Source organism: Pongo abelii, chromosome 10, assembly GCF_028885655.2.
Source record: "Pongo abelii isolate AG06213 chromosome 10, NHGRI_mPonAbe1-v2.0_pri, whole genome shotgun sequence".
NCBI lineage: Eukaryota > Metazoa > Chordata > Mammalia > Primates > Hominidae > Pongo > Pongo abelii.
Genome location: NC_071995.2, coordinates 32,538,885 through 32,563,486, shown reverse-complemented (window position 1 = coordinate 32,563,486; position 24,602 = coordinate 32,538,885). Strand labels below are relative to the sequence as shown.

General features: G+C 42.5%; 1 protein-coding gene across 5 annotated transcripts in view; it reads left to right on the top strand.

Annotated features, from left to right (window-relative positions):
* Nucleotides 1–24,602, top strand: part of DENND5B (DENN domain containing 5B) — a 191,347-nt gene that overhangs the window by 139,761 nt on the left and 26,984 nt on the right. For all 5 annotated transcript variants that reach the window (XM_002823082.6, XM_024257191.3, XM_054527071.2 and 2 more), the window contains 6 exons: nucleotides 3,319–3,412; nucleotides 10,527–10,658; nucleotides 12,261–12,413; nucleotides 13,267–13,345; nucleotides 20,584–20,665; nucleotides 22,499–22,627. In XM_002823082.6, the coding sequence (XP_002823128.3) occupies nucleotides 3,319–3,412; nucleotides 10,527–10,658; nucleotides 12,261–12,413; nucleotides 13,267–13,345; nucleotides 20,584–20,665; nucleotides 22,499–22,627 (669 nt within the window). The remainder of the gene's footprint in view (nucleotides 1–3,318; nucleotides 3,413–10,526; nucleotides 10,659–12,260; nucleotides 12,414–13,266; nucleotides 13,346–20,583; nucleotides 20,666–22,498; nucleotides 22,628–24,602) is intronic.

Sequence of the window (24,602 nt, the reverse complement as noted above, 5' to 3'; positions counted from 1 at the left end):
CAAAACTCTGTCTCCAAAAAAAAAAAGAAAATTGCAGGAGCTTTAAAGTAGAAAGAGCGATCAGCAGTATTAAATGTAGAAAAGGTTTTGAGTAAGCTAAGGATCGAATAATAGCCATTGGACTTGGCAGTTAGGGGTTTCAGTGGCTTCATCAAGAGAATTTTCAGGGCTGGTCATGGTAGCTCATGCCTGTAATGCCAGCACTTTGGGAGGCCGAGGCGGGCAGATCACTTGAGGTCAGGAGTTCGAGACCAGCCTGGCCAACATAATGAAACCCTGTCTTTACTAAAAAATACTAAAATTAGCCGGGTGTGGTGGCACACACCTGTAGTCCCAGCTACTTGGGAGGCTGAGGCAGGAGAATCACTTGAACCCGGGAGGCGGAGGTTGCAGTGAGATCACGCCACTGCACTCCAGCCTGGGTGACAGCCTGAGACTCTGTCTCAAAAAAAAAAAAAAAAAAGGGTTTTTAGGCAGCTGGGAACAGACACACCTGTAATCCCAGCACTTTGGGAGGCTGAAACAGGCAGATTGCATTGAGCTCAGGAGTTCAAGATTGATCTAGGCAACATGGTAAAACCCTGTCTCTACAAAAAATACAAAAATTAGCTGAGCATTGGTGGCTTGCACCTGTAATCCCAGCTACTTGGGAGGCCGAGGTGGGCGGATCACATGAAGGTCAGGAGTTCGAGACCAGCCTGGCCAACATGGTGAAACCCCATCTCTACTAAAAATACAAAAATTAGCCGGGTGTGGTGGTGTGTACCTGTGATCCCAGCTATTTGGGAGGCTGAGGCAGGAGAATCACTTGAACCCAGGAGGTGGAGGTTGCAGTGAGCCAAGGCTGCGCCACTGTACTCCAGCCTGGGCGACAGAACAAGACTCCATCTCAAACAAACAAACTAAAAAAAACTTTAAAAAGCGTTTTCAAGGGAAGTAGCTGATTTGAAATGAACTGAAGATCCAAACGTAAATAAGTAGAAGTCTTACATCTAAATATTTTAAGAATTTTTACATCAGAGGTGTGAAGAAACAGATGTTAACATGACTACAGAGGGCCACGAGGGAGACCAACATGCTTGTCAGCTGGAGAGATTCCACTGAGAGAAAGATTGGTGGTACAGCAAAGGAGGTGACTAATGGAGCGGGTTGAAAAGACGGGAGAATTGGTCAAGGATGCAGATGGAAGACACAGTTTTGAGCCTTGACTAATATATTTTATACTTTGAGATTAGAAGAAAGATGAGGATGTTTATGTGTGTGCATTGTCTAAGTAGAGGGCAGGAAGAAGGAGGCAAGGGTACCTGAGAGTGAAGAGTTTGCAGTAGTCTTTGAGGAGAATGGGGAAGAGTTGATAAAAGGCAGGTGAAGTGATTCATGGGTAGTCGTGAGGGAAATTGGGAACTAGTCTGTGTGGGTACGGGAATAGGGAAATGAGGGGATAGTCTTCATCTGGGGTTTGGGGCTCTGGTGGGCAGGTAAGGAGGGAAGTAGAGGATTATTACAGAGGAGAGAGTGCTAGAATGGGAGTAGTTTAGGTGGCTTCCCACAGAATTTATGTTCATAACAGAAAGATGAGAAAGCACAAGGGGTCTTAAGTGAGAGTCCAGGCATGGAAGGGCTAATGTAATGGGAGATGGGGGTCAGTGGCTAAGATGGTGGAGTTCAGGATTTCTGAGGTAGAGGAGTTCTGGATGACCATTGGATTTGTAGAGGAGTTCTGGATGACCATTTGATTTAGTGTGATGTCCTGGTTGCGTCTAAAGCTGAGTGGAGGTGAAGTTGCATGTTAGACGACCCCAGAATTTTAAGACAAAGTTATCTATATAGTCTTTGTACTTCCCGTAGCAGGGAAGAAAAGAAAACTGAGCCAGGTTCCAAATTCTTCACTGAATGAAGATGATAGAAAGGAGTGGTTAAGGATAATCTCTGGGTGGTTGAGTCTTACACACTAAGCTGGAGCCTGTAGGTAGCTAGGCTGGCCACAAAAGGACCTTTGAATAAGGGAAACATTATATATTTTTAAGCCCCTCATATCATCTAGGGCAGGTCTGCATCTAGGGCACATGAGTTGAATCATTATTAACTAAAAACAAAGGTATTTGTACTGGAAGGCAACTTACATCTTCAGTCATACCACCTTGAACGCACCTGATCTCATCTGAAAGGCAGTTTTGATACCAGCAGTTTAGTAGCGGAGAAGATTATTACAGAACTAGCACTGATTTTATTAATCATTTAGAAACAGAATGGAGGTTACTATACTAGAACATAGTAATTAGGGGAGAAGTGATATAAGATCAGACAGAATGAAGCAGAGGTCTTTAGAGTTTTATAGGCCTTGGAAAAGAGCTCAGGTTTTATTTTAAACTCATTTGTCCTGCATATTTTGATACTGAGTTTATATTATAAATATTTTCTAAAACAACTGATAAACACAAGCTATCACTTCAGAAACACAATCATGAAATTTTAGAGCAAAAAGGAATCACAGTGGTCTTTGAGCACAACCCTTAGACTTTACAGATGAGGACTCACTCTTATGAGTTTGAATCTTTCTATTTATCTTGAGACGGGATGTCACTGTCATCCAGGCTGGAATGCAGGAGTGCAGTCATGGCACACTGCAGCCCCAAACTCCTGGGCTCAAATTATCTTCCCACTTCAGCCTCCCAAGTAGCTAAGGAGGCTAATTTTTTAAATTTTTTGTAGAGACAGTCTCACTATGTTGCCTAGGCTGGTCTCGAACTCCTGGCCTCAAGTGATCAGGCCAAAGTGCTAGGATTACAGGTGTAAGCCATTGCACTTAGTCAAGTTTGATAGAAATCTTTCCTTAAAAAGTTGGAAGCTTCATACATTTCTATTCTTTTAGGATGCTAGAATTAAGTAATTCTAAATTATGGGTTTTGAGAATATTCTCCTTTGTATTAAGAAATATTCATAATATTTACTTTGAGCAAGTCAAGGCATTACTATTATATGTCTTAATATAATCAAGGACTAACTCAGTTAAGATTTGACTTATTGTTATGTATGTAAGTATCTAAAGTGTATTGATACTGTGCCTTTTTGACCTCAGTTTTTAAAAATTCTGATTGTGGTGATGATAGCACATATCTGGAAAGATACTAAAAACCGTTTGGTTGTATGTTTTAAATGGGTGCATAGTATGGTATTTTAATTATATTTTAACAAAGCTGCTATATATTTTTTAAATAATTGACTTGAAAATGTGTGTGTCAGTCTTTTGTGTTGAATGGTTAATGCTTTCTATTTTAAAGATAAGGAACACATTTTTAAATAATTTGATTGTTTCAGTCGCTGGGTAAGTCGGAGTGCCACTGCACAGCGCAGGAAAGAACGCCTTCGCCAGCATTCTGAGCATGTTGGGCTGGACAACGACTTGAGGGAGGTATGTGGTCTACCTGCTTGGGGTGCCTCACAGCAAGCGCCATGAACTAGGCTTATAAAACTTCCAGCAGATGTCATTGTGTAGATTCTTAATGTTCTTTAAAAAAAAAAACTGTTTAAGCCGGGCGCGGTGGCTCAAGCCTGTAATCCCAGCACTTTGGGAGGCCGAGGCAGGCGGATCACGAGGTCAGGAGATCGAGACCATCCTGGCTAACACGGTGAAACCCCGTCTCTACTAAAAATACAAAAAAAAAATTAGCCGGGCGCGGTGGCAGGCGCTTGTAGTCCCAGCTATTCGGGAGGCTGAGGCAGGAGAATGGCGTGAACCCGGGAGGCGGAGCTTGCAGTGAGCTGAGATCACGCCACTGCACTCTAGCCTGGGCGACAGAGCGAGACTCCGTCTCAAAAAAAAAAAAAAAAACTGTTTAGTTATAGTTTAAAATATTAATCCTTTTGTATGGACATATAGCGGAAAACACCCTTTTTTCCATTTTTGTAATTTCAAGACATCTATAATAAGGCTCTAAAACAAGTCTTTCTGTGTATTACATCAAGTAAAGATCAAGTTTAGGATAAATTTTTAGTTACTATGTCTCCTATAGGAGAAAAATTGTCTACATGAGAAGCCTAGACATTTCTGAGTTTCAAGCATAATTATAATAAGTAGTGTGATGTACTTGCCTATGCTTTGTTCTTGGCTTGCTGGCACCATTTTTTTTTCTTGAATCTCTAAATCTACTTTATATTTTTGAAAGTGTTTTAAAACTATTTTTAAATTAAGATCCTTACACTTTATTTGTACTCTTTGAAAATAAGACCATAATTATACAACAAGTAAGTTTTGATTTTTTTCTGTGTGAAATCTGCATATATGTGTGTGTGTGTGTGTGTGTGTGTGTGTATATACGTATATATATATATATATATATATATATATATATATATATATAGTGCCTTGCTATGTTGCCCAGTCTGGTCTTGAACTCCTGGGCTCAAGCAGTGCTCCTGCCTCCGCCTCCCAAAGTATTGGGATTACAGGTGTGAGCTGCCATGCCCAGCCTGATTGTTTTGTTTCTTATGATCAAAAGAGAAATGCAGTCAGAAGACTTGTTAACTGTTTTCTAGAATCAAATTTGTAAAAATAAAGCAGAAAACATCATCCCAAACATGTCTTGTTTTTGTTGTGTTCATACATATGTGATTTTAAACATTTTATTAAGAACTGAAGCATCACCTGTGTAGTGCTTTTTTTTGGCTACTGTATTTTCTTCCCTTCCCTCTCTTTTGCTGTGATTTTATCATATGCATGCTTGTTCTGCTTGTCTCTTTCTCCCTCTCCTTTTCTTTTTTGCTTTCCTGTCATTGGCACTTCTCCATCCTCTTAGCCTTCCGGGGAACTTTTGGTCTGTCAGAACTCCATGGCATTCTGGGAGTGGGATCAGGGTCCACCTCCTCCTGCACGACTTCCTAAAAAATCCTTCTCTGAGTGCTGCCTGGTATGTTCTTTGTTTGAAAGTGCTTTACCAGATGTGCCCCCAATCTTGTCTTTGGTGTTACTTGAATGTTACACATGTGTGAGTGCACATAGCTCTAGAATGCCTCACATGACCTTGAGATGTGAACTCACGCTCCCGATTTTGCTCTCTGCTTCTTGTTATGTTTAGTCCCTTTCTGTGTTTGTGTGTGCTAATATGAGTATTATGCTGCCGACAAGTAAAACCAATCATTCGGGTCTCTACTCAGTGGGATTTTTTTGTGTGTGCTAGATAGCAAATTGCCTTACTTCAAAGGGGGAAATGTATTAAATATACAAACTCCCCTTTATTTAAGCGTTTTCCAGAAGTACAGATGTGATTGAATTTCAAATAGCCTTTCTTTTGCTGGGTTTTATCTCCACAGAATTTTAATTTCCCCTTCCTGGTTTGTATTTTATGTGGTCAGAAAATTCAGTCATCAACATAGAATCTCAGTGCCAAGAGGAATCTTTAAGGTCATCTTGTCCGATTTGACATGATTAAATTGAAGTCCAAGAGATTTGCCCAGAGTTAAAAGCATGCAAAGACAGAGCTGGACCTATAGCCCAAGACTCCTGGCTTCTAGGCCAATATTCTTTCCATTTACCCTGCATGCCAGCTTGCACTAACTGCTGTTCACTTGAGGCAACAAGTAACTTAGAAATCTTGCTTATGTTTTTCCCCCATTATGTCATACTAGCTTAAATCTATTTTACAGTGGTCTTCTCTTTACAATTTGAACACCAGCTAAAGAGCTAGGGTGTTTATTAGAAAATTCTGGGAGAGCCTGTATTAAAGAGCAGTTAGTTCAGTGTTTGTTGAATAATAGGATATATTTTCATAGGTAGTTCCTAGTGGTTTGTTTCATTTGTCTTAAGCAGAAATAAAGAATAGCACAGTAGTAATCTCAGAAGAAATCTGGGGTTACTTCTAGACTGTATTATAAAAGCATTTCTTGTGAAAAGTCAGTCTCTCTTCTGTATTTTTCATCTTGAAATATGTTTTTTCCTCCAGATGTTATTTTTATCATCACTTGTTTATTTTAAAGGCAGTTGCTCTGTTTTTGCAGCTTGCAGAGGCAGCCTCCCTTCTTGCTGTGAAGAGAGGCCTTTTGCTGCCCCCTGTATCCTTTCTGTGCATGTCCATGGAATGTTGCTAGTTCTGTGGCTCCAGCAGAGATGCCCAGAAGGAGACTTTGCACATGGCCCTATGGAATCCACTGTTGGCTAATAACTGTACCTGCCCCATATGTACTGGGGGCTCAGTAAATTGGTCACTCATAGGACAGCTGCCATCTAGCTTGTTTTCCTTTATGTAAAACAGGACATAAACTTTAAACAGTGCTTAATTTTTTGTTTGTTTTTGAGACAGAGTCTCGCTGTGTCACCAGGCTGGAATGCAGTGGTGTGATCTTGGCTTACTGCAACCTCCACCTCCTGATCTTCCTGCCTAGGCCTCCCAAGTAGCTGGGACTACAGGCACGCACCACGCCCAGCTAATTTTTTTGTTGTTGTTGTATTTTTAGTAGAGACGGGGTTTCACCATGTTGGCCTGGATGGTCTCGATCTCTTGACCTCGTGATCCTCCCACCTTGGCCTCCCAAAGTGCTGGGATTACAGGCATGAGCAACCTTGACCAGCCGACAGTGGTTAATTTTTAATCCAGTAATTGACTTTAAAAAGTATTCAGGGGCCAGGCACAGTGGCTTACACCTTTAATCCCAGCACTTTGGGAGGACGAGGCAGGCAGATCACTTGAGAACAGGAGTTCGAGACCAGCCTGGCCAACATGGTGAAACCCCGCCTCTACTAAAAATACAAAAATTAGCCGGGTGTGGTGACATGTGCCTGTAGTCCCAGCTACTCAGGAGGCTGAGGCAGGAAAATTGCTTGAACCTGGGAGGCAGAGGCTGCAGTGAGCTAAGATTATGCCACTGCACTCCAGCCTGGGCAGCAGACCAAGACTCTGTCTCAAAAAAACAAAAACCAAACAAACAAAAAAGTATTCAGGCTGGGCGGTGGCTCACGCCTATAATCCCAACAGTTTGGGAGGCTGAGGTGGGGAGATTATTTGAGATCAGGAGTTCGAGACCAGCCTGGCCAACATGGTGAAACTCCATCTCTATTAAAAATACGAAAATTAGCCAGGTGTTGTAGCGCGTGCCTGTAATGCCAGCTACTTGGGAGGCTGAGGCAGGAGAATCGCTTGAACCCAGGAGGCAGAGGTTACAGTGAGCCAAGATTGCACCACTGCACTACAGCCTGGGCAACAGGGCAAGACTCTGTCTTAAAAAACAACAACAACAAAAAAAACAGGCAGGGCATGGTGGCTCACGCCTGTAATCCCAGCACTTTGGGAGGCCAAGGTGAGTGGATCACTTGAGGTCAAGAATTTGAGACCAGCCTGGCCAACATGGCGAAACCCCGTCTCTACTAAAAATATAAAAATTAGCCGGGTATGGTGGCTAGCACCTGTAATCCCAGCTACTCGAGAGGCTGAGGCAGGAGAATTGCTTGAACCCAGGAGATGGAGTTTGCGGTGAGCCAAGACGGAGCCACTGCACTCCAGCCTGGGTGACAGAACAAGACTTCGTCTCAAGAAAAAAAATAAATAAATAAATAAATAAAAATAACCTTCAGACCATTTCTATAGACCTTGTTACATTTGACTTCTCTGCTGGTAATGGTTGATAGAGTTTAAAAATCAAATAAACTCGCTAGACAGGGTGGCTCATGCGTGTAATCCCAGCACTTTGGGAGGCCGAGGCGGGCGGGTCACGAGGTCAGGAGTTTGAGACCAGCCTGACCAACATAGTGAAACCCTGTCTCTACTAAAAATACAAAAATTACGGCCAGGTATGGTGGCTCACGCCTGTAATCCCAGCACTTTGGGAGGCCAAGGTGGGCGGATCACAAGGTCAGGAGTTCGAGACCAGTCTGACCAACATGGTGAAACTCTGCCTGTATTAAAAATATAAAAATTAACTGGGCATGGCCGGGTGCGGTGGCTCACGCCTGTAATCCCAGCACTTTGGGAGGCCGAGGCGGGTGGATCAGGAGGTCAGGAGATTGAGACCATCCTGGCTAACACAGTGAAACCTCGTCTCTACTAAAAATACAAAAAATTAGCTGGGCGTGGTGGCAGGTGCCTGTAGTCCCAGCTACTTGGGAGGCTGAGGCAGGAGAATGGCATGAACCCGGGAGGCGGAGCTTGCAGTGAGCTGAGATGGCGCCACTGCACTCCAGCCTGGGCGACACAGCGAGACTCCGTCTCAAAAATAAATAAATAAATAATTAGCCGGGCATGGGATGTGCACCTGTAATCCCAGCTACTCAGGACGAGGCAGGAGAATCACTTGAACCTGGAAGGCGGAGGTTGCAGTGAGCCCAGATCACGCCATTGCACTCCAGCCTGGGTGACAGACTGAGACTCTGTCTCAAAAAAAAAAAAAAAGTACAAAAATTAGCAGGGCATGGTGACGCATGCCTGTAATCCCAGCTACCCAGGAGGCTGAGGCAGGACAATTGCTTGCACCTGGGAGGCAGAGGTAGCAGTTAGCTGAGATTGCGCCACTGCACTTCAGCCTGGGTGACAGAGATTCCGTCTCAAAAAATAAAATAATAAACTCTGCAGTTCTCATAACATTTATGTATACTTCTTTCTGCTGCAAACTTTTTTTTTTTTTTTTTGAGATGGAGTCTTGCTTTTGTCACCTAGGCTGGAGTGTGATGGCACGATCTTGGCTCACTGCAATGTCTGCCTCCTGGGTTCAAGCAATTCTCCTGCCTCAGCCTCCCAAGTAGCTGGGATTACAGGCGCCCGCCACATTTTTGTATTTTTAGTAGAGACAGAGTTTCACCATGTTGGCCAGGCTGGTCTCGAATGCCTGGTCTCTGCTTCAAACATTTTTAAGAGGGTCAAAGAAATAAGGGAAAATTGAGAATTAGAGACAACTGTTAAAATGATTAGACTGGAAAAAAACATTATTTTGTTAATTTTGCCTTTCGTCACAAAGGTTGGGAGGTAGCGGGTAAACTGATGAGTTGAATCCCTAATCAGTGGGATTTTTTTTTATTTGTACCAGACTTAGCAGATTACTTTTTTTCCAAAGGAGAAATATATTAAATGTACAAACTCTCTTTTTTAAAGAATGCAAAGGATTTTACACATCTTCTTTTATAATATCAAGCTCTCCTCTGAAGATAGTAAGGATAGATTTCACATATGTGCCCGTGGGAGGATGTGCTGGCTTGCCGTCTCAGTCTCCCTGCTGCCAATAAACTGCTACTTTTACTATATAATGTAGAGCAGTTATTCTCTAAATATGGTCCTAAGTCACTTGGACTTTTTGGAAAATTCTGCCCTGTGATCCTGATGTAAACATAAGGTATCCAGATGTTTGTTTTTTTGTTTTTTGTTTTTTGTTTTTTTTGAGATGGAGTCTTGCCCAGGCTGGAGTGCAGTGACGCCATCTCCACTCACTGCAGTCTCTGCCTCCCAGGTTCAAGCGATTCTTCTGCCTCAGCCTCCCGAGTAGCTGGGATTACAGGCGTCCACCACCACGCCTGGCTGATTTTTGTATTTTTAGTAGAGACGGGGTTTGACCATGTTGGCCAGGCTGGTCACGTGCTCCTGACCTCTGGTGATCCACCCACCTCGGCCTCCCAAAGTGCTGGGATTGCAGACATGAGCCACCACCTGGCCTCTGGATGAACTTTTATAGACAGCATAGAAAGAAGAGAGAGAGCACATGTCTTGCACTAAACACATGTAGTGATTTTTTTAATAGAAATTCACTAACCAAAGCACAAGAGCATTTGGTTAAGTTTCTGTGATACCTTAGCGTTACTACAAACTCCAAAAGTAACACTGTAATTCACTTTCTCTTGATTATAGAACAAAGCAAGGTAGGGCTTTAGCAAAAACATCACAGAAAGAGGCCACCTTCACTTGGAGCACATCGTGCTTTTCAGAGTGATCCTATAGCCTTTTGGGGAGGTAGGGGGGCATGTTTTATCCCTATTTAACAAGCTGAGATGCACAAACATTAGTTGATATGCCTGAGTCATAAAATTAGTTACAACCAGATTCGAAAGCTCCTGATTTTACTGTTGTGACTTGATTATAGAGCAAAGGGTTAGATTGGAGAGCACTGCCCAAGAGCCTAGAGGTATGTTAAGTCTTACTGTATGGGGAAAGGAGTGGAGGAAATCAGTGATCTGAGAACCACTGGGCTCCTGCAGAACCTTGGATTTGTGATCTAAACACCTAAATTTTTTTGTCCCAACCACAATCCTGACTTCACAACCTTTTGTATTCCCAATAAAAAGACTAAACGAAGTGAAATGTCTTCTCACTTTGAATGAGTTTTAACGTGATGGGGTTTCTGTCACTTTACTTCTCACAGGAGTTAACAGTTGTTATGGGGTGGCATATGAGTGTCCTCTGTCTTTTAGTACACTAAAACATTAATTGTTGTTATATGCACATACACTTACGGACCTTTTTGCGTTTCTTTGTCTCTGCACTTGTTTGTATAAGGTTAAGAAGATTAGAAGAATAGCTAATGTTTATGCATTAAAAATACTCCTTAATTTTTAGAAATATATGCAAGAGGCACGAAGTTTAGGAAAAAACCTGAGGCAACCCAAACTGTCAGACCTCTCTCCTGCAGTTATTGCACAGACCAACTGTAAATTCGTAGAAGGCTTATTAAAAGAATGTAGAATGAAGGTATGTATTATTCACTGATGCCAGACAGTGTGCATTCATGTTTACACCATGTGTGAGGCTAAGATGAACTGAGTTAACCCCCATTTAAGCATGTAATTTTGCTAGAAGAAAACGTTTACTGTGGCATTGACCTCATGTGCTCTTTACTGGGGTATTGAACCTCCATGGGTTCTTCATTGCCCACAGAATCGATGACATGAGAACCTTGTACCATTTTTCTCACCTTTTCAGACATTGCTCTCCTCCTCACCAACATGAACGGATGTCTTAAGCCACTCAATTTGCGTCAGGAATGTTGTCATCTTATGTGAAAGGCAACACTTTTGTGTCTGTGTATGCACCTGTGTACAACCTTATTTGTGCCTGTACATGGTTTTTGTCCCCATAAGGAAAAATACCTTAGCTGTGTTTTAGGTTTGTGTATATTGCACAACATTGTCCTCTCAGAAACCTGTGTTTATTGGAGGTAGCAGTACAAATTGACAAAACTTAAAACATCATTTTAGCTAATAATTTTATTTATTTATTTGACAGTCATTTCTTGAGTACCTTCTCTGCATATTCAATAAATGTACTATTTTCAGCATCAGTATATAGTGGTGATTTAAAGTTCTTGCCTAAAAGAGCTAGATTCTCTCTCTTTTTACATTTTATAAAAGCTACTAAGACTGATGCAAATTAACTTACATGAAACTGACTTCCATTTTCTTTCCATTTTTTGGTGCATGCTTGGTGAACAAAGGAAAGATAAAAAAGGAGAAGGAAAGTCCTGGTTCATTCACAAATTAGAGTTCTCAGAAAATTTAGAGCTCCCCATTTGTATTCTGGTTTTTACCTTAGTGCAATCAAACTAAGTGCAAGAATCTTTAGTATACTAAGATGCTGGGGCAGTGATAGGGCAAGTTGTGGTGGCAGGATGGGGTTCCATATTCTGACAGTACATTTTCTTTTTTTATTGTTTTTTGTTTTTTGAGACAGAGTCTCGCTCTATCACCCAGCAGGCTGGAGTGCAGTGGCATGTGATCTCAGCTCACTGCAACCTTTACCTCCTGGGTTCAAGCAATTCTTCTGCCTCAGCCTCCCAAATAACTGGGATTACAGGCATGTGCCACTACTGCCTGGCTAACTTTTGTATTTTTAGTAGAGACAGGGTTTCACCATGCTGGCCAGGCTGGTCTCGAACTCCTGACCTCAGGTGATCCACTCGCCTGGGCCTCCCAAAGTGCTGGGATTACAGGTGTGAGCCACCATGCCCAGCCCTGACAGTACATTTTCTAGGTCTGCTGTAATTCCCCAATATCACAGAAGTTAATAATTTGACAACTGTTGTACATAAGCATCTTTTCAACATGGGGATGCCTTACAAATATTATCTTATTTTCTCTTTAGTCACACGCCATTTTTCTGACAAAATAGTAATATATAAATTATATTAGTCCAGTTTGTTGACCATCAAGATTAAGAGATTTTTTTCCCAAGGTGATTACAAATCTGGAAATAGAAGTACAATGAAGGGAAACCAAGTCTCCTACTTCAGTAATTGACTTGTTGGTTTTTGGTTTCACTGCTGGGGTGCCTTATGACTACACGTGATATTCTTAGACAAAGCGCATGTTGGTGGAGAAGATGGGACATGAAGCGGTGGAACTTGGCCATGGAGAAGCAAACATCACCGGCCTGGAGGAGAACACCTTGATCGCCAGCCTCTGTGACCTGCTGGAGAGGATATGGAGCCATGGCTTGCAGGTCAAGCAGGTAACAGTTTTAGGAGGTCCTGGTGACATGGCCAGTTAAGAGCCCTGTGAAGAAATGTAACAAGGAGACAAATATGTCATTTAAAAAAAAAAATAGGCTCTTTTGTCACAAGGGGACTAGAATTTTAATTTCAGAAAAAGAAAATATAACCCTTGAGCAGGAGGTGGTTTGGGGATCTTTCCTGCTAAGCAGGAAAGGGTGAAATAGCACATCATTGCAGAGGCTGTATCCCTAGTAAGTTCCATTAAATGTTTGCCTTTGTCACTGTCCAGAATTAACAGTTCCTTACTATTTTAAGTTATCTAATAATTCAGGGTGAAATCATTCAAAGGTCTCTCTGCTTTTGTCTCTCTAGTCTCCCTTTCCGATTTTTTTCTGACGTGTGCATGTTTCTTTCTTCTTCCCTTTTTCTCTTTCTCCTCTCACCTTGATTTTTTTCTCTTATCGCCACTCCATATATCCAAACATATTTTACATGTAGATGTACACAAGTACATTCTGTGCTGCTAGAGCATTTTAATTCCATGGTTACTAATGTAGCCCGTGTAGACAGCCCTAATTACATACAACTAAGTAACAACCTAGCAGACATCAGAAACCTTCTGCCTGCCATGCTGGCCCTTTGCTTAGCGGCTTCCTTTTCCCAGGCTCTTGCTAGTCTTCTCAGTGAGGCACAGGATGACCTTTATGATACGTGCAGAAGATGCTCAGAATGTCATACAACTAGGAATGAGTGAGCTTGGGTCACCAAACTTCTAAATGGCTGTTGGAATATGAATGATTTGGATGAGAAACTATTTTTTGATGAATTGTTTCTTATAAAATGAAATTTTTACACACCTTGTACTTTCAGGGGAAATCGGCTTTGTGGTCACATTTAATTCAATTTCAGGACAGAGAAGAGAAACAAGAGCACCTTGCAGAATCACCAGGTATGACATCATTGGTAAAGAACTAGCAGCATTGGACTCTGAGAAGACTCAATACTATATGGCCTTGTCTTGATCTCTTTCTCTCAAGCTAAAATTTACTCATTCTGCCAATAATGGGATAAAGTAAAAGGAGCAATATTACTTACTAACTGTGAGACCTGGGAAAAGTTACTTGCCCTTTCTGAAGTCCTGCTTCGTCATCTGTAAAACAGGGAAAATGAGATTACCTAGGCTGGAACGGTCATGCTGATCAAATAAGGTATCATGTGAAAACCCCCAATGAATTGTAAATGGCCATACAAGGATACATTACTCTCACTAGCATTAGAATTTTTTTTTTCTTAAAAGTTTTATGCTGGGCACAGTGGCTCACACCTGTAATCCCACCACTTTGGGAGGCCAAGGTGGGCGGATCACCTGAGGTTAGGAGTTTGAGACCAGCCTGGCCAACATGCTGAAACCCCATCTCTACAAAAAATACAAAAATTAGCTGGGCGTGGTGGCAGGTGCCTGTAGTCCCAGCTACTCGGGAGGCTGAGGCAGGAGAATCGCTTGAACCCAGGAGGCAAAGGTTGCAGTGAGCCGAGAAGGCGCCACTGCACTGCAGCCTGGGTGACAGAGCAAGACTCCATCTCAAAAAAAAAAAAAGTTTTTATAACCATCATTAATGATCTTTCAGGGAGAAAATATGTACATATGTCTCAAAAATTTCAGGAGTTGAATCTCTCTTCAATTTATAGAAAATACAACACGTTAGAAGTGTCATAATTTTTTAGCTAATTATGTAGGGTTTTTTAAGCTAAGTGTTCTACCTACTTTGTATTTTTCACAACACATGCTTTTCTTTATGTAAAATAACCATCTATTTCACAAAAAAGTAGAAGTAACCGTGGGAAGCTAATTGAGATAAAATGCTTTATACTGAATCAGCCATTTCGGAACCTTTTCAAAAAGTATGGATGACTTTGGACATTCAGAAATGTTTTAGATGGAGTCTCGATCTTGTCACCTAGGTTGGAGTACAGTGGTGCGATCTCGGCTCACTGCAACCTCTGCCTCCCAGGTTCAAGTGATTCTCCTGCCTCAGCCTCCTGAGTAGCTGGGATTACAGGTGCATATCCCATGCCCGGCTATTTTTTTTTTTTTTTTTTTGAGACAGAGTCTCGCTGTGTCGCCCAGGCTGGAATGCAGTGGCGCAATCTCGGCTCACTGCAAGCTCTACCTCCCGGGTTCATGCCATTCTCCTGCCTCAGCCTCCCGAGTAGCTGGGACTACAGGTGCCCGCAACCATGCCCAGCTTTTTTTTTTTTTTTTTTTTTTTTTTTGTATTTTTAGTAGAGACGGGGTTTCACCGTGTTAGCCAGGATGGTCTCGATCTCCTGACCTCGTGATCCACCTGCCTCGGCCTCCCTAAGTGCTGGGATTACAGGAGTTAGCCACCGTGCCTGACCTTAAAGGTCATCCTTTTATTCATCCTAATTTCTTTTCCCTCACTGCCCCTAGAGGGCAACAGTACCCTAAATGTAGTATTTATTGTTAGAAACCTAGTGTTTAAATGTATTTAATCAGACAGCTAGGAATATAAGCTGACTACATTGCCCTGGAGCTCCTGTAATCAGAATGCCAAGGTTCTGTTGTCCTTGGCTGTAACTATATTTATAAAGATTCAGATCAAGTTTAAAAGCATTCTCTAGTGTCCATCTCCTCTGCCAGTTTTTCTGTTAAAAAAATAGTAATGAGGCCAGGCGTGGTGACTCAACGCCTGTAATCCCAGCACTTTGGGAGGGCAAGGCAGGCGGATCACCTGAGATCAGGAGTTCAAGACCAGCCTGGTCAATATGGTGAAACCCTGTTTCTACTAAAAATTAAAAAACATTAGCCAGGCATGGTGGTGTGCATCTGTAATCCCAGCTACTCAGGAGACTGAGTCAGGAGAATCGCTTGAACCGGGGAGGCAGAGGTTGCAGTGAGCCAAGATTGCGCCACTGCATGCCAGCCTGGGCAACAGAGCGAGACTCCGTCTCAAAAAATATATATATTTATAAAAATATGAAATATATATTAAAACATCAGTTTAAATTGAAATCTCTCATTCTTAAGGAATAAGTTGTAATTATGCAAAAATTAACAGTTTTTAAAATCTGGTTTTCTACCAAATACTTTTTTTGCCAATTATTAAGCTTCCTAATTAATGGCAATAAACAGTCTGCATTGTCATATTTAGGAAAGATCCTTAAAGATTTATGATGGGCCGGGCACGGTGGCTCATGCCTGTAATCCTAGCATTTTGGGAGGCCTAGGTGGATGGGTCACTTGAGATCAAGAGTTCGAGACCAGTCTGGCCAACATGGTGAAACCCACTCTCTACTGAAAATACAAAAATTAGCCAGGCATGGTGGCAGGTGTCTGTAATCCCAGCTACTCAGGAGGGTGAGGCAGGTGAATCGCTTGAACCTGGAAGATGGAGGTTGCATTGAGCCAAGATTGCTCCACCGTACTCCAGCCTGGGCAATGAAGTGAGACTCCATGTCAAAAAAAAAAAAATTTATGATGGGTTTGAACATTATTCTTACTAGCATTGAATCATGATGAGACTAGATGCTGGATTATTATCATGAGTCTTCAGAAGCAGCACTAAACAGGAGTCAGAGACATTTTAAGAGTTGCAGCGGAATGGAAAGATAGGGACCATAGTGGGTAGGCAGTATTAATTTTGACCTAGTGATCGCTGCACCTAGTAGTTTGAAATCCTATTTCAGAGAAAGAATTTCAGAATACAATTGGTCCTAGAACAAAGACTGTTCTTGACATATCACTCAAAAGTTTTAACCTTTAAATTTGTTGGGAGGACTGGGTGTGGTGGCTCACGCCTGTAATTCCAGCACTGTGGGAGCTCAAGGAGGACAAATTACTTGAGGCCAGAAGTTCAACTCCAGCCTGGCCAACATGGTGAAACCCCGTCTCTACTAAAAATATAAAAGTCAGCCGGGTATGGTGGTGCACACCTGTAATCCCAACTACTCAGGAGGCTGAGGCATGAGTATCTCTTGAACCCAGGAGGCAGAGGTTGCAGTGAGCCAAGATCATACCATTGCACTCCAGCTTGGGCAACAGAGCAAGATGTTGTCTCAGAAAAAAAAAAAAAAAAAATTGTTGGGAGGCTGGATGTGGTGACCCAGTTCTGTAATCCCAACACTTTGGGAGGCCAAGGTGGAAGGATCACTTGAGCCCAGGAGTTTGAGACCAGCTGAGGTAACATAGTGAGACCCAGTCTCTACAAAACAAAAAAATTTTGTTTCTTAATTAGCCAGGTATAGTGACACACGCTTGTGGTCCCAGATGCTTGGGAGGCTGAGGTGGGAGGATCACTTGAGCCCAGGAGGTTGAGGCTACAGTGAGTGCTGTGATCTCACCACTGCACTCTAGCTTGGGTGACAGAGCAAGACCCTGTCTCCAAAAAATAATAATAATAAATAAAAACGTTGAGCCAATTCTTAAACTTTGCACCTTCAGACAAGGTTCTACTAAACTGGAAATGGATTTTGGCAGGGGGTAGGGGTAGAGCCCTTCCACTGAAGGGAGTGGAAATGCTGCCTTTTTTCCTTTTTTTTTTTTTTTTTTTGAGATGGAGTTTTGCTCTTGTTGCCCAGGCTGGAGTGCAATGGCACAGTCTTGGCTCACTGCAACCTCCACTTCCTGGATTCAAGCAGTTCTCCTGCCTCAGCCTCCTGAATAGCTGGGATTACAGGCGTGTGCCACTGCACCTGGTGAATTTTTCTATTTTTAGTAGAAACGGGGTTCACCATGTTGGCCAGGCTGGTCTCGAACTCCTGACCTCAGGTGATCCACCTGCCTCAGCCTCCCAAAGTGCTGGGATTACAGGTGTGAGCCACTGTGCCTGGCCAGAAATGCTGCTTTTAAGTGGTTATTCTGGATCTAACCCAGGAATTTTGACTCACTCTTCATCTTATCTTCATCAGAAATTTTCTATTAATTACTTACCTACCTATAGACTGTACATGGTTCTGTAGAAACATACAGTCTCTGCCCTCTACAAATGTGCTGTCTGTGCTACATTTATAAAATTCACCACTCCAAATAGAAAATAAATAAAATGTTTAATTTGTGTTCATTCTTTTTTTTTGGAGACGGAGTTTCGCTCGCTGTTGTTGCCAAGACTGGATGCAATGGCATGATTTCGGCCCACTGCAATCTCCCGAGTTCAAGAGATTCTCCTGCCTCAGCCTCCCAAGTAGCTGGAATTACAGGCATGCACCACCACATCTGGCTAATTTTGTAGTTTGATTCAGGCAGATGAGCAAATTCTCGTAGCCAAGAGTTAAATCCATGAATCTTTATTTTGAAGGAGAAAGTGGCCTATTGTTTGAGTATTTTCAATTAAGAAATAGTAATGGAAGTATACATTTACATAGTTTATAAAATTCTCTTCTAGCTGGAGTAGGATTCATGGAAACCTTCTTAGATTTTAGGTCTCTAGATAAAAGAAGTAGTTCCATTTCCTAACCCCTAATTTGCCCTCTGCTCACAGGCTTTTAAACTCTTCTCTCCCGAGTCACTAATAAATTACCGCATTCATTTCCTAGGGCCGCCATAATAGAGTACCACAAACTGTGCGGTTTAAACAACAGGAATTGCCAGGCACACTGGCTCACACATGTAATTCCAGCACTTTAGGAGGCCAAGATGGGAGGATTCCTTGAGCCAGGTGTTTGAGACCAGCCTGGGCAACATAGTGAGACCCCCATCTCTTATTTAAAACGAAGTTTCTCACTTGTTCTCTAGTTTAAGAGGCATGATTACTTCTGGTTGTCGTGTCTCCCTCTAGCCAACTTGTTAATTATGGTTTCAACTCCCCTTTTTTCCTCTGTCAACCTATTTCTTACCACCTGTGTGGCCATCTTTCATTCTGTCTAATCATCTGGAGTGTAGAGGCATTCTCTGAGCCATCTCACTTTGTCCTCAAAAAGAAAGATGTGGCCGGGTGTGATGGCTCATGCCTATAATCCCAGCACTTTGGGAGGCCGAGGCAGGCAGATAGCTTGAGTCCAAGAGATTCAGTCCAGCCTGGGCAACATAAACATAGAGAGAAAACCCCGTCTCTACAAAAAAATACAAAAATTAGCCAGGTGTGGTGGCACGCACCTGTAATCCCATAATTGTTAGCTTTCATAAATGTTAGCTATTCTTAAATAAATGTTAGCTATTCAGGCTTCATAAGAGAATACTCATGGACATTATACTTAGTCTATTTAGATTACTCACTTTGCATGCTGTAATTACTGTAGTTTGGACTCTGAAGTTTAAGGTAGAAACTTATCAGATTGAAGAGCCTGAAATCTTAGATTTTTTTTTTTGAGACAGAGTCTCGCTCTGTTGCCCAGGCTGGAGTGCAGTGGCATGATCTTGGCTCACTGCAAACTCAGCCTCCCGAGTAGCTGGGACTACAGGCGCCCACCACCACGCCCAGCTAATTTTTTGTATTTTTTAGTAGAGATGGGGTTTCACCGTGTTAGCCAGGGTGGTCTCGATCTCCTGACCTCGTGATCCGCCCGCCTCAGCCTCCCAAAGTGCTGGGATTACAGGCGTGAGCCACAGCGCCTGGCCTTTTTTTTAGAGACGGTCTCATTCTGTTGCCCAGGCTGGAGGTGCAGTGGTGGGCTCAGGTGGTCCTCCCACCTCAGCCTCCCAAGCAACTAGTACTACAGATGAACACCACCATGCTCAGCTAATTTAAAAAAAAAAAAGCTAATTAAAAAAAAAAGACATATATATATTTAGCTTCCCATTGTCCAAACCCATATAATTATTTGCAAAAACGGGGTCTTTCTGTGTAGTCTAGGCTGGTCTCCCTATGTATCCCAGGCTGGTCTTGAACTCCTGGGCTCAAGTAATCCTCCTGCCTTGGCCTCCCAAAGTGTTGGGATTATAGGAGTGAGCCACTGTACACAGCTTAGATTTTTTTTCAAACACTCAAGAGTTTAATTGTGTGACTTCAATTCATGAGCCCAGAGATGTTTCACATTTTTAGTCGCTTAATTTATACACATTGCTTTCATGTGTAATTATCTAGAGCTATTAGAATGAGTAACTAGAAAGTAACTGGCCAGGCGTGGTGGCTAACACCTGTAATCCCAGCACTTTGGAGGCCAAGGCGGGCAGATCACTTGAGTTAAGGAGTTCGAGACCAGCTGGCCAACATGGTGAAACCCCGTCTCTACTAAAACATACAAAAATTAGCTGGGCGTGGTGGCGCACTCCTGTAGCCCCAGCTACTCGGGAGGCTGAGGCATGAGAATTGCTTGAACCCAAGAGGCGGAGGTTGCAGTGAGCCAAGATCACGCCACTGCACTTCAGACTGGGCAACAGAGCAACAGAGCAAGATTATGTAAAAAAAAAAAAAAAAAAAAAAAAAAGTGCCTGGTCCTTATGGCCAAAATTTGTACACATTGCATTGTTTGCTAGGTAGTCTTTTGTGATTCATTTAAAATTTCCAAAAGCAGTTCCAGATTATATAGAAAGAAAATAGCTGGATCCGGGCACGGTGGCTCACACCTGTAATTCCAGCACTTTGGGAGGCCGAGGCAGGCAGATCACCTCAGATCGGGAGTTCAAGACCAGCCTGACCAACATGGAGAAATCCTGTCTCTCCTAAAAATACAAAAAATTAGCCAGGTGTGGTGGTGCATGCCTGTAATCCCAGCTACTCGGGAGACTGAGGCGGGAGAATTGCTTGGACCCGGGAGGTGGAGGTTGCGGTGAGCTGAGATCGTGCCATTGTACTCCAGCCTAGGCAACAAGAGCGAAACTCCGTCTCAAAAAAAAAGAAAAGAAAATAGCTGATTTACTGTGTTAATAATATAGCCCAGCCTGGGCAACATAGGGAGACCCCGTCTCTACAAAAAATTTTAAAAATGAGCCATGTGTGGTGGTGCACACCTGTAATCCCAGTTACTCTGGACAGGGCTAAGTTGGGAGGATCGCTTGAGCCCAGGAGGTTGAGGCTGCAGTAAGCCACGATCATGCCACTGCACACTGCACTCCAAGCTCAGTGACAGAGCAAGACCCTATTTTCTTTAAAATTTGTTTTTTGACATTTTGGGCTAGATGATATGTATTGTTAAAATTTGTTCTTATCAAAGCAGTTTCAAAGTATTTAGTATGAACCATGTATATTTTTTATTACTTTTCTAATATTTTGTTGATATTTTTCTACATAGTTGCCCTCGGACCAGAAAGAAGAAAATCTGACTCAGGAGTTATGTTGCCAACGCTCAGGGTCTCTCTTATTCAGGACATGAGGTATTTGTTATTAATACATGTGTTAGCATGTGGTGATAACTTTGAAGTATTTTGTGGCTTTTAACTAAATTGCTCAAATAATTATGGCTATGTTTATTTTTGGCTTAGGTATTCTGAAGAAAGCATTTTTTATGATTTCATTTATTTTATTTTTATACCATTGTAGTGTTTCTTGACATTAAATCCAAATGGAAGATGCAGCTGAGAAGAGTTTTAAAGCATCTCTAAACTTTTTTATTTTATTTTACTTTTGCGACAGGGTCTTGCTTTGTCACCCAGGCTGGAATTCGGTGGTGCAATCACCACTCCCTGCAGCCTCAACTTCCCAGGCTCAAGCAATCCTTCTGCCTCAGCCTCCCAAGTCGCGAGAATTACAGGCACCTGCCACCACACCCAGCTAATTTTTTTGATTTTTAGTAGAGACAAGGGCTTTTTTTTTTTTTTTTTTTTTTTTTTTTTTTTTTTTTTTGAGATGGCGTCTCACTCTGTTGCCCAGGCTGGAGTTCAGTGGCGTGATCTCAGCTCACTGCAACCTCTGCCTCCTGGGTTCAGGCAATTCTCCTGCCTCAGCCTCCTGAGTAGCTGGGACTACAGGCATGCGCCACCATTCCCGGCGAATTTTTTGTATTTTTAGTAGAGACAGGGTTTTACCATGTTAGCCAGGATGGTCTCGATCTGACCTCATGATCCACCTGCCTCAGTCACCCAAAGTGCTGGGATTACAGGCGTGAGCCACTGTGCCCGGCTGAGATGGGGTCTTATGTTGCCCAGGCTGGCCTCAAACTCCTGGGCTCAAGTGATTCTCCCGCCTCGGCCTCCCAAAGGGCTGGGATTATAGACGTGAGCCATTGTGCCCATCCTAAACTATTTTATAGCTTCGTTTTTTCAGTTTTAAAAACTCCCTTAAATACCTGCTGCCCACCGAAGAAGGTACAGAAGAAAAATTCTGCAAATAATGGCAGGATATGTGGCAGAACAATTGCAATCAGGTAGATTTAGTTTGAAGCAAATACAGATCTGAGAATCATCACTTGCAATTACTGTTAAGAAATTTTTAGAAGACTTCAAGATATCTAACACAGATTTATTGAATGAGGAAGGCAGAGGCTTTTATCTTTTAAATATTTTAGGTACAATACTTAGTCAACTCTTACAATGTATGGGTTTAAAGCAGTGTCATAAGATCCAAGTGCAGTGGGTCATGCACTTTGGGAGGCTGAGGGAAGAGGATCATTTGAGACCAAGAGATTGAGACCAGCCTGGGCAACATAGCAAGACCCTGTATTTTAAAATATTTAAAATAATTAACCAATTAAAGATTATCAATGCAGTCTGGCTTATTTTCTCAATGCCATAGAAAGTAAGATTTCATATTTTCCATATGTTGTCCAGTGCAACTTGAAAAGTAATTCAGTGGATTAAAGTTGTGACTGATACTTAATTATGCTATAGAACAGTTATTTTGAAAAGAAACTTGAGTATTCACCCTGTTTCATTACTTTTTTTGGAGCATCAGGAATAACCAAATTCTTATTTACAGGTATCTATGAGTCTGCAACAAGGACATAATAAAGCCTGAAAGGGTGAATAAGTGTTAAATGCTTTATATTACGACATTGTCCGTGTGCTTGTGTTGTAATGGCAATTATGATGTGAGACTAACTTCATGATTCAGATGGAACCTTCAAAGATTTAATTAGCATCAATTGTATATTATCCGTTGCTCCCTTTAAGTATAAACCTTTCTGTGCCCAGTACTGTTTACTCTTTACTTCTTTTCTAGTCAGGGTTATCCTTAAAATCTACATCTTTGCTGTTGCCACTATTCTTTAGGCATATTCAAAACATGAGTGAGATCAAGACTGATGTTGGACGAGCTCGGGCATGGATAAGACTGTCTCTAGAAAAGAAGCTCTTGTCCCAGCATCTTAAGCAGTTGCTTTCTAACCAGCCACTCACCAAGTAAGATACCATCTTTGATACATTTCTGTTTCTATAACCCGTGTGCGTACAAAGCAAGTTGCATAAACTGACAAACTGGCTTCTTCAGTATGAAGTGTTGTTTCCTGTGCACATGCATTCTTCTTTATCTAACAGGCGTGTGCTTTGAAAACGCTGTATTGATGTAATACTTGATCATTTCGGGGAGGACACACCAAATTTAACAGCCAAAGGCCAGATTGCAGTTGGGTGTGGTGGCCGTTGCCTGTAATCCTAACATTTTGGGAGGCCAAGGTGGGCAGATCACTTGAGTCCAGGAGTTCAAGACCAGCCTGGGTAACATGGTGAAACCCTGTCTCTACAAAAAATACAAAAGTTAACAGGGCATGGTGCCGCACACCTGTAGTCATGGCTATTCAGGAGGCTGAGGCAGGAGAATCACTTGAACTTGGGAGGTGGAGGTTGCAGTGAGCCGAGATCACGTCACTGCGCTCTAGTCTGGGCGACAGTGCAAGACTGTCTCAAAAAAAAAAGGCCGGATTGCTCTGCCAGAATCAGGCAAAAAGCTGGCTAGTTCACACAAGCTGACAGTAACATCCAAAAGATAGGTTGAATTTATATAAACCTTATATTATATTATAAAAAACACAGATAAAACCTGGAGTAAAAAAAGAAAGAAATAATAAAGTTCTGTGAGGAGGTCCCAGTAAAGGGCTTCTTCTGAGAGCCTTGCATTCAGTAGTTTAGGGCAAGGGTTCCCAGTCCTTGGGCCATGGACCAGTACTGGTCTGTGGCCTGTTAGGAACCAGGGCTGCACAGCAGGAAATGAGCCGAGGGCAAGCAAGCATTACCGCCTAAGCTCCACCTCCTGTCAGATCAGCAGCATTAGATTCTCAAAGGAGCACAGACCCTATTGCGAACTGCGCATGTGAGGGATCTAGGTTACATGCTCCTTATGAGACTCTAATGACTGATGATCTGAGGTGCAACAATTTTATTCTGAATCCACCTCCCCCTCCCCAGCCCCTGCAACAGCCATGGGAAAATTATCTTCCATGAAACAGGTCCCTGGTGCCAAAAAGGTTGGGAACCACTGGTTCAGAGCCGGGAAACCAGTCAAGTACATGTCAATTAATTGTTAACTTTTAATTTCTTCTGTTTACTCTATCAAGAAACCCTCTTCGAGGTCAGGTGCAGTGGCTCACACCTGTAATCCCAACACTTTGGGAGGCCAAGGTGGGCAGATCACTTGAGGTCAGGAGTTCGAGACCAGCCTGGCCAACATGGCACAACCCTGTCTCTACAAAAAATACAAAAATTAGCCGGGCATGGTGGCATGCACCTGTAATCCCAGCTACTTGGAAGCTGAATCAGAAGAATCACTTGAGCCAATATTGGGCCACTGCACTCCGGCCTGGGCAACAGAGCGAGACCCTGTCTCAAAAAACAAAAACAAAAAAAAGAAGCTGTCTTGGATGAAATATATTGCCCTTATATTTACATTAGTGCTAATTTGAAGGCTAAGGACTTTGACTTCTCAGGAGCAAAGTTAGGCAGAGAATTTAACAAAGACCTCAAACAGGATAGCCTATTAGAGTTCCAGTGCTTTTTGTAGTTTTGTATTTGTACATATCACACTTGGATTACATACCCCCTGGAACATTTTCAGATGAGTCTTAATGTCCAAAGAGTAGGTTTGATAAAGAATGAAGTGTTGCATATAGCCTGTGAATCTGACCTTGTTTTCTTAAAACTGGTGTGGTTTTTTTTCTTCAATTACAAAAAGTTATTGGCCGGGCGCAGTGGCTCACACCAGTAATCCCAGCACTTTGGGAGCCCGAGGCGGGCAGATCACGAGGTCAGGAGCTCGAGACCATCCTGGCCAACATGAAACCCCGTCTCTACTAAAAATACAAAAATTAGCTGGGTGTCGTGGCGCATGCCTATAATCCCAGCTACTTGGGAGGCAGAGGCAGGAGAATCACTTGAACCCGGG